Consider the following 11,017-nt stretch of genomic DNA (forward strand, 5'->3'; position numbering starts at 1 on the left):
TTTATATTATTTTGCTTAAATTGGACTTAAAATTATTGAGCATCATAATCTCTTTTTTCCACTTAATTACTTTTTCGCCTAATTAATTAATAAATGTTAGTCTTCTTATTCAATCCTTATAAAAGATATAATGTATTTATCTTTTTAGTGCATAATGTTTATTATAAAGGGATTAAGGACATTTGGGTCGAAAAATAATTAATGCAAAATAACTTGAAAAGAATCTTATAAAAATGAATAAATAAAATTAAAGAGTCGTATATTTAGATACGAAGAAAATATATGTTAAGGAACGGGGAAACCACAATTTGGCAAGCAAATGTTTTCAAGTAAAAATACTTAGAATAAATATGTCTCCACATTATCAAAACTAGCAACAAACTATCAACATATCAGAGTATAGCACAAGGGAATATCATAGTAACATAGCAGCATACTAGCAAACACTATAAAACTAAAAAAATTCAAAGAACCAAAATAAAGCAGATTATAGCCCACAAAACCAACAGATGGGTTGTGCGTTCTTAATTCTTACATTATGAGTTTAGGAATGTTTTGAGTTTACAAAATTAGAAATTTAGATGTAAGGGTACAACTCAAAAAAGGAAGGTAGTATAAGACAAATAATTATATCTTTGATTTTATTTTTGTATTGTCCACCAGACCAACTTGATTAGATGGACTAAATGAACTAGGTTGAAAAAGTCTTATTTTTATTTAAATCGTCTTTTTTTAAACCTTAGCCTAACTCTATTTGTGGGTTAATTGGATTGGCTCATTGGATCAAGTCAATTTTGTCACCTTTAATTGGATCAATCCAAAAACATCGGGAAGGAACTAAATACTTATGCAAATGAAAATCCAATTCAAATCCTTAAAACACCCCAATTGATATACTAAATTTGGAGTACAAACTAAATTTAATTAGGTCTCTTTAAACAATTTCAATTTGGACTTATCTCTTAAATTAAAATACTTATGAGCAATATGTAAAATATAACAAGATAATAATTAAAAGTAATAAAAATTAACATAATATATATATATATATATATAACTATTATGTATGTTATATATTTTATGTTTTTATAATTTTAAATAAGTTATTCAATTATGTTATAAAAAATAATATTGAATTCATTGAAATTATATAATTTTATGACGGATTTACGAGGGATTAGTTCCCTCGATAAACTATTTTTTTTCTTTTTCTATGATCTTTTTGCGATGAATTTATGAGGGAATTATTTTCCACCTTTAATGACCTTGTGTGCCACTAATTTGCAACAAAACTTTTGTCTCGCAACTTAGAAAAATTTATAAATTTTATGAAGCCATCTCTTGCAAAACAATTAACCAAATCAGCCCAGGATTACTGAGGTTTCAACTCTTCCTCTCTAATCTTGCAAGAGAAGTTTTGTCCTCGCTAATCCGCTGCTATTTAGTGGGGGAGTAGCAATAGAACTTTTTCATTGCTAATTTTTGTCACTAATTCTGATTTTCTTAGGGTGTATCTTAAAAGTTATATAAAAAAAATTTATTATATGACAATGTAAAATTAGTGTCACCAGTAAAACTATGTGTTGTTTTTGTTGTTATTGTTGATGTCATAATATATTGAGAGAAAAATAAAAATCATGAGATTGTAAAAACATATGGAACAGGGAGAGAGAAGGATTTTATGTTTATCTATTATCACATATGTTAAATTATTATAATGAATCTTTTACTTTGTTTAAATTTACATTAGAAAACTTCGCTTGATCCAACCAAATCCTAAAAACTAAAAGATCAAATTCAGACATGATATGCAATATATGTGGATCTTCTTCAACCATATCTTGTGAAAAAATATTCAAGCAGAAGAGGCAACTCAAAGAATTCCCATATCTACCGATGATTTTCCATTCAAGAAAATCTTCTATGTGGATACAATCATATAATTAACATCTTGCGTCACTTTTCGAGTACTATCACCTATGTAATTAACTAAAAACTAGCTAAAACATTTAATTATTGGCTTCATGCACTTTAGTGAGAATCCAACTCAACATAAATATCAAGTAAATTTTAGTGGGTTGTGTCGTGGATTTAACTCCGTCTAGTAAGCGTTGAGTTGATGATGGAAGAATTCACATACTATTCATTAAAAAAATCCCATCTAAAAAAACATAATTTTAAACTTCATTTCAGTAAAGCTGAAATTAAGTTTAGCGGATAATTGTCAAAGTTTCTTAATAAGAAATTGTTTTCTAGAAACACTAGGCATGCCAGAACATCACTCTATCCATGTTAAACAATTTAAGCCGAAAGACAAATTAGTTTAATTTAAATACTCTTAACGTGACCCCACAACATCCTAAAACCTTGATCATAATCTATATTGAAAAGACACCCAAAAGGAACAAAACATTATATATTTACATATCAAATTGTTAACAGCACAAGGAATCATATGTGATCCTCTCTCAACTTTTATTTTAAATTAATACTTCTTTTAGTGCACATACACGCTAGCTGTTAAACTACTTGTTTTAGTAGAACTGGTATACATGTAGTCTTCCTTTTGAAACCGTTTAAAGTTTTAATTAGCATAAAATTGGATTGATCATGTTTGCTTGTATATATGTCAGAGTTTTTACTTTAGTTCCACACTAATAATAATTACTGATTACTTGTAGAATCTACCAGATTTAGTTATGTAATTAATTTAATAAAAGGTAGCGGGGGAGATATAATGGGGTTATGCGCTCAAGGTTTCTTTTCTTCTTTTTTTTATTATAAAAAAATAGTATTTTTTTTAATTATTGTTTTCTTTTTTCATTTTATTGTATTGTATTTATGCTATTAAACATTTAGAAAATGGCACAAGATCGACGATAAATGTAAATGGCCTGTATGAAATTCCAGAGCACAGTTGCAATTCGTGTGCAAAAATTGACTGCCCAAGAAAAATTACTTTTAATCTAAATTATAATTTTGATTTTTCTAATTCATGATTTTAGTCTTTTTAAATTTTAATTGTAATATTTAGTCCTTCTAGTATGATAAATTAATAATTTTGATCATCCTGATAAATTATTAATAAATAATTCTAATTAATTGAGTTATTAAATTAATTTTAAATTAATCAAAATGATTAATTATTAAAAAATTAAATAAAAATTATTAATCATAATTTTTTTATAATATTATGCTTCTCCTCTTATCCGTAAATACCTCTTCTATCTCCATTATTATAGATGACTCCACAGATATATTTTATTTAATTTATAATTAATTTAATATATCTAATAATCACAATTATTTATTAATAATTTATCATGCAGACTAAAATTACAAATTTATAAAATAAAAAAAATTAAATATTACAATTAAAAATAAAAAAAACCAAAATTATAAATTTAAAAAATTAAAAAGATCAAAATTACACTTTAACCTTGATTTTAATCGAGATTTTACTCTCGGAGTTACATTTAGAGTTCACAAGTGTATATCTATACTATATAGTATTTCATTAAGAAAAACTAATAAATAATAATCCTCATCGCCCTTCTCCTTGAGTTAATTTACAGAGAGTATCATTCGTGAGCTTCTATAGTTCTGCAAGGAAAATTAGTTTATCCTTGACAAAATTAAATGGAAAGTTAATTGAAGTTGGAAAGTAAATTTTAGAAATTATATTTTGAATTAAATTTTAAAATTAACTTAAAATTTCAATTATAAAATTGCATAACCAATTTAAAATTAAGTTAAAAAAATACATATATATTATTTGTTGAAAATGTATATTAAAAAAACTTAATTTAATACAAATGTAAATAATCTCATAATCACATTTATCCCTTGATCAGTTAGGAGAAAAAAAATATATAATTGATAGATAAAGTTTTTTAAAGATATGTAACTCAATTTCTCAATAGAGATATTTTTTTTAAGTCAATAAATATTTTATATCAATAACGTAGTGATAAAAAAATTTCATAATCACGTTTATCTCTACTTTTAAGCAACTACTGTTGTTAATGCATGCCTACCTCTTGAATCTTAATTTTCTCTATTTTTATTTTATCATATATTTGAGGTATGAAGAATGTTAGTGAGTCTTTTGACACTATTTCTAATGTATTCTTTATTAAAATTATTATATTTAGTGAGTCTTACTTTTAAATAAGTAAAAAAATTAATTAAATAAAGAGTGAGACCTATTAAATTTGATGATTTTTAATAAATTTTAGTTGATAAAAAAAGTGTTGAATAGAAAATATAGTGAGAGTGTTGCTAGAAAAAGATATTTTGAGGCGTAACTCTTCAAGAATTTTGCAAAAATCTCAACAATGAAAAATAATTTATTTTATAACAGAAAAATAAAATAAAAGCACAACTCAATAAATATGACTCATTGAGTTAGAAATTACACATTATCGTGCAGTTACCTTATAAACAGAAACAGCAGAAGATCCAATTTCACTTTTGAAACATTACCTTACCTCTTTATTTTAACAGAACATATTATCTTACCTTAAGGCATAGACGCATAGTATATATTATAATAGGCACTTAGGATTTTTTAGGGGATTTCTTTTGTAAACGTGACAAAAAAAGGTTAAAAGGATTGCAACAACAATAAAAATAACAGATCAGTGCCATAAAAAGAAGAAAGACAAAACACAGAAAACTTTTTAATTTCACAAACTACATAATAAAACACACATCTTGCAGCAGATAGGAAAACAAACAATTAATAAATTGATTGTTTATTATATAACAAGAAAAAGAAAAAAAAAGGTTAACACTCTCTTGTCACTGCATGACAGATCTTGGATTTATATTAATTAATTAAATAATTGTTTATCATAGCATGAAAGACTTCAAGCGTCTAGGCTCCAGCATTCCACCAGCACCATCTTTCCATAAATATGATCATTGATCACAAGACAACACCTGTCACCTTAGATGACGTCCAAGGCATGATAGCCTTAATATTTAAAGATCACACAATACTCAAAATGGTATCCAACAATATTATAATTTAATGAAATTTTAGAGATTATAGTCTCCTTGAGAAGTAAGCAAATCCAACAGCTAGCTGGGGAAAGACCATTAGTCCTCTTGTAATTTTTAGTTTTAAAAAATGCCCTCCACTATATTTTATGTGTCGTCCTTTGGATTATGCCTCTTGTAGTTTTGTGTCCAGGTGGAATGCCCTAATTTACAGGTGTCCTCAGGCAACCACAGTTTTCTTTCTCTTTCTCATTTTGGTATCAACCTAAATAAATATAATCTATTTTATTTTAGAACTTTAGTCATGTCACCTAATAGCATAACACATTATTGAATTTCCAAATATATGCCCTTTTGTAAAAGTAGCATGTTATTCCATTATTGATTGATCTCTCAATCTTCTAATCCCTTCATTGGCACAAAATTTTCCTGGGAAGAAAGTGGATTTTGCTAAGTGCGAGACAATCACAAGGGCACAATTAACCAAATGTAAATAATATACAGAGGGTAAAGGTATTTTGGTCAATTCACACTTGACGGACAAGCATGCAACATTTTTAGTGTCACTTAGTCCCTTTGGTTTATTTATTTATATATATTCTTAAAAAAGTGTTACCCGTAGTACCTTAAACAGTGAAATGGATAGAGATCATAAGATGTTAAGAAAGTGACCTTTGATTGACCGATAGAATCAAGTGGGGGGGCAAAACTGCAGGTATAAATATGCAACACTAGACCCAAAATATGCAACAAATTAAACACTAGACTAAAATCAGTGTCCCAGAAATTGGAAGAAAATATTTTATTCAAGCACAAAACTTGAAGCCTTATTCCATGTATTGGGGGGAAGTTATGGCTGGCCATGTGGGTAGAGGTGTCTTAGAGGAGGAGGTATGGAGGAAGGGACCTTGGACTGCTGAAGAGGACAGGTTGCTTGTTGAGTATGTTAGGTTGCATGGTGAAGGCAGATGGAACTCTGTTGCTAGGCTTGCAGGTAACAATCACCAAATTTTTTCACTGTTTTCTTTGTTAATATATATATATATATATATATATATATATATATATATATATATATATATATATATATATATGTATGAATGATTGGATTTCACATAAATAAGTTACTATCTAACTATAAAAGAAGAAAAAACAAGTGAAATTGTTTTCAACTTCAACTCTTCATGGTGGCTACATTAATTCATGTGTAGCTTAAGTTTTTTATTTAAAAAAATTATACTATGATCTGATATGTATGTATGGTCTCAGTCAATCTTTTCGTGATACGTAATTGAATTTTTCAATTCACAAGAAAGAGATAATAAAACTCAATTAGGTATCACATGGAGATTAATTAGAACCATTATAATCTCAGACCATATAACAATTTCTCATGACCTGGCGGGTCTTTCACTCTTTCCTTTATGGCTTTTTTCTTCCTATATTAATCATATTATTTTCTTAATATTAAGTGATTATATGTATTATTGTGATTAGTTTTATGGTAAAGTGATTATGTATCAAAGTGATTAATTATGTATTATTGTTGTTGTCCATTAACAGGATTGAAAAGAAATGGGAAGAGCTGCAGATTGAGATGGGTGAATTATCTGAGACCTGATCTCAAGAGGGGACAGATAACACCACAAGAAGAGAGCATAATTCTAGAGTTGCATGCAAGGTGGGGAAACAGGTAAAATTTATTTTCTCATTCTCTTGAACTTGCATGTTTCCATAAATGGCAACATACATATTCCAAGGCCTTGATTGCTAAACCATAAACTTCAGGTGGTCAACAATTGCAAGGAGCTTGCCAGGGAGAACTGACAATGAGATAAAAAATTATTGGAGGACTCATTTCAAGAAAAAGGCAAAAAGTCCCTCTGATGCAGCAGAGAAGGCTAGAAATAGACTCATGAGGAAGCAGCAATTTCACCAGCAACAACAACAACAACAAGAACAGTTGCAGCAGCAGCATCAGGCACAACAACAACAAATGCAATTCAACTTTGACATGAAAGGCATCATGGCCATGCTTGAGGACAACATCCATAGAACACCTTATATATCTCAATCAAGACAAGAAATGATCAACATGCACCAAAACACCACAGAAGAGCAAGGATACTTGTACTCTATGCTCAATGACAACTCTTCTGCTTCTTCTGCACCAGAGACCTCTGCAGAAGAAGTTTTGTGGGATGGTCTGTGGAACATAGATGATGTTCATGGCAATTTCAGTGTAGCTAGTGCAGCAAGCAAAGTTGGTCTATACAATTTAGTTGCTCCCTTCTGTTAATGTTTTTTTGGTTAAGCAAAGTAGTCCTAGGTAGCTAATCTAAGTCATACTGTCATCATAAGACTCCAAAAGCCAGGAGCTTTGAAGTTTGGATTAGTTATTATTGCATAAAGTGTGTACTAGAGGTAGTAAATGATGTTATATGAAGGAAAAATACTTTGTAACCTGTCAATAAAGTCTCATTTTTGCTTATATAAACTAAATTGAATTTTGCTTTTTTGCTTTGGTCATTGTTTTGGATATCTTGGAAAAATAATAAAGAAACAGGAAGAAATAAGAAATTGAAAAACGGGACTATCCCTTTGCATTTATCCCAAAAGTTTAATTGAGCTGTCAAGTAACCCCACATGAATAATTTTATATTAAGTTTTTTCTTAAATACATTTTTAGTAGTCTTCGTAACTTAATGATTTTTTTTATTTTTCATCTTTGTAAAAAAAATTAGTCTTTACAAATTATATTTAATTTATTTTTAGTTTTTATAACATTTTAGATAATATTTTTTCACTATTCAAATAAAATATCTTAAGGACTAAAAATAAAATAAACATAATTTACAAAGACTAAAATTAAAAAAATATTTTTATAAAGACAAAAAACAAAAAAAAAACACTTAAATATAAGAACTAAAAATATATTTAAATGTTAACATTTTTAATAAATCTTCTCTCTATATCTTAAAAATAATATGAGGGTTACATCTTATTTAATAAATTTTTTTAAATGTATTTTTAACACTTCTATCAAAAGAATTTTTTTTATTAACAAAAATCAAATTTGACAACAAATCGTGTACATTATTCAAGCAAGCCAGGTAAACTTGATTTTCTAAGAATTCTGAATAGGTGCACCTATCATATGTCGAAATTCAACTTTTTGTTAAAAAACATGGGAGGAGGATCTAAAATTTATTCTTTTTATTAAAAGAATACCAAACAAAAAAGTGACAGATTTGTAAATCATTTGATCACAAAGGTTCTAATTAATGATATGTCAAACCATTTGGGATAAAAACTTATCATGCTAAGGGAAGACAGGAGTAATTTTATATTTCATCTCTAACACATTGCCACAATCTTAACAATGATTCTCAGCATTTTTTGCTTTTCTTACATTTGTCTGAAATTAAACAAAGTCCAACCAAATGATATAAAAAAATTATACTCAAATTCCGTAAAGCACTTATAAAGAACTAACGAAGTACCCGTTGTTTGATTTGGATGGGAAAGATATGAATTTAAAATCAAAGCATGACATTAGAGCATAAAGAAATCCCTTTAAGCATAGATTATGGGACACTTTTCGTGTTAGTACAACTCAATACATCTTTGTCGTCATATTCTTTGTTTGTTTAATCCACACACATAGTAATACAAATGCTTTCTTATTTCTTTTTACATTGTTTCAAATTAATCAAGTGAATTTAGGCTTGAACTAAGACAGAACTAGATTCTTGAAACGTCACATATCTCACACGTACAATATCTTTGTTTAATTTCACAAATCATATGTACGACGTGTTTATTATGCTCTGAACTTATCAGCTGAAGTATCATGGATTCCAATATTCTTTGATAACTATATTTTAATTACTTTTATTCAATGATGGTTTTCTGAATCTGACATTTATTTAAGAAGGAATACAAACCCTCCCCACTTTCCCGGTTAATAAATTCTCACTTAGTAAAATCCTAATTAGACCAGGTCGATTAATTTTACTGTTAAACATAGTATGAGTCTCTGTATTTTAAAAACAATCATTTTCGTTTAGGTATTTCTAATAATTGACCAAGTTCTCTTATATAATTAGATGAGAAATTTTCTATAAATTAACTTATATATAAATTAAAAATATTTGAACTCGTTTTTTTTCTTTTAAAATTTTTTCTACATAAACTTACCCAAACAAGACTTAGGCATATTAATTCTCACCCCAACCCAACATAAAATGAATGACTTAGCTTGTTGGCCAAAAAAGAATATGATTATTAAACAAAACAATTAAGATATATAAACTCACCATTCAAAAATAGATACATTTGCTTTTCCTCAGGCAACCTGAACGTGAAACACTTGCACTTTTTCCCCGGTTGAGTACTGCCCCCGTTCGGCGTTCAATGAGATTGCGAAATCCAATTCGCATTCCTAAAACCTGTTTTACGGTTCATATATATATAGAGAGAGATGATCCGTTAATTAGAAATTTTAATTTCACAATAATTATTGATATATGTAAATTTCATTAGAGTCATCAGATTCACACTAGACGTTGATTTAATTCACTCTAATATAGCATTATAGTAATTTAAAATTTATCATTGGAGAAATAATTTGTTAAAAGAAATAATTTATATATTATAATAATTTGGATTATTAGAAGTAATGATTTTATAAGTATGTGGATAAATTGTAAATATTTTATTTTATATATTGTAATTAATATTTTACGAAATAAATTGTTATTTATATAAATAATATCTATCTATCTATATACTATATGCATGTAAACTTTACTTAAATCTTTGAGAATCGTTGACCAAATTTTTACTTTCTCAATAGTGATTGATCTAATTCAATTGGTAACTTTTATTGTAACATGGTTGAACGCTCAAAACTTTAATTTCATATTAGTCGTTGATTTGTTTATCTAACATTAATGGAGGGTTATTAATTTGTAAACTAATGATTTACTATTGTTATAATTGTTATCTTTTGTATATTTATAAAATAGGAATAGATAAAACTAATAAAATAAAATTATTAAATTAAAAAAAAGTTTTAAAATATAGAGTAAATTAAATTTCATTTATTAATAAAATACACATATCTATAGATTTTCTATGTCTATATCTATTTATCTCTCTATATATAGAGAGAGTAAACTGAAATTATTTTCATGAACAATAATGATTAAAAATAAAAATTTTATAATTAAAATAATATTTTATTGTTTTTTACCAAGTAATATTTTTTTATTATTACTGATGATAAGTATATGAAAATATTTTTATAAATGATTTTATAATTATATAATTAAATTTCAAATAATCCATAACTTATTTTTTTGATGGAACAAATAATTCATAATTAGAGCTACATATTTTAATATATATATATATATATATATATATATATATATATATATATATATATATATATAAAATAAGATTTTACATTTGATATATGAGACCAAAATTACACTAAATAATTTATTACCTAATCAGATTTAATGTATTTAATCATATTAAATTAGTATTTAATTATATTAAAGTTAAGAATGAAACTGTTTTTAAATTCAATATTATTTATAACTATTAATTGATATTAATACTATTTTTGAGTTTTAAACCGTTGGCCATTAGATTGGTGAATTTTATTCTATATATAAAACTTTAGCTAAATGCTACAACAACAAGCATTTTAGTCTTTTCTATGTATTCTTATTCCAATAATATATTATTTCTCTCTCTGTTTTAGTTATCATTAACATTTTATTATTGTTTCCGTTTTCTTCTATTCACCGATCGAGCATATACTGAGTCTCAACTCTCAATTTTAGGTTTAATTTTCTCTAGAGCTTAATGTGCACTCTAAATGTATGTTCCAAATTATTGCTAATGCATTTGTATTGTTGTACCGCATATAGTTTGTTTCGTTGAGTGAATCTCAATTTCAAGCTTACTTTTCTCAAGAGCTAAACTAAAGTTGAGTCGA

General features: G+C 26.8%; 1 protein-coding gene across 1 annotated transcript; it reads left to right on the forward strand.

Annotated features, from left to right (window-relative positions):
- The first annotated feature begins 5,745 nt into the window (after positions 1-5,745).
- LOC100795981 (transcription factor MYB2) lies at positions 5,746-7,473 on the forward strand. Its single transcript, XM_003535932.4, has 3 exons — positions 5,746-5,998; positions 6,568-6,697; positions 6,793-7,473. Exons 1-3 carry the CDS (start codon positions 5,839-5,841, stop codon positions 7,301-7,303), a joined length of 801 nt encoding a protein of 266 aa, XP_003535980.1. The 5' UTR covers positions 5,746-5,838; the 3' UTR covers positions 7,304-7,473.
- The last annotated feature ends 3,544 nt before the right edge of the window (positions 7,474-11,017 follow it).

This window comes from Glycine max, chromosome 10, assembly GCF_000004515.6.
Source record: "Glycine max cultivar Williams 82 chromosome 10, Glycine_max_v4.0, whole genome shotgun sequence".
Classification (NCBI taxonomy): Eukaryota; Viridiplantae; Streptophyta; class Magnoliopsida; order Fabales; family Fabaceae; genus Glycine; species Glycine max.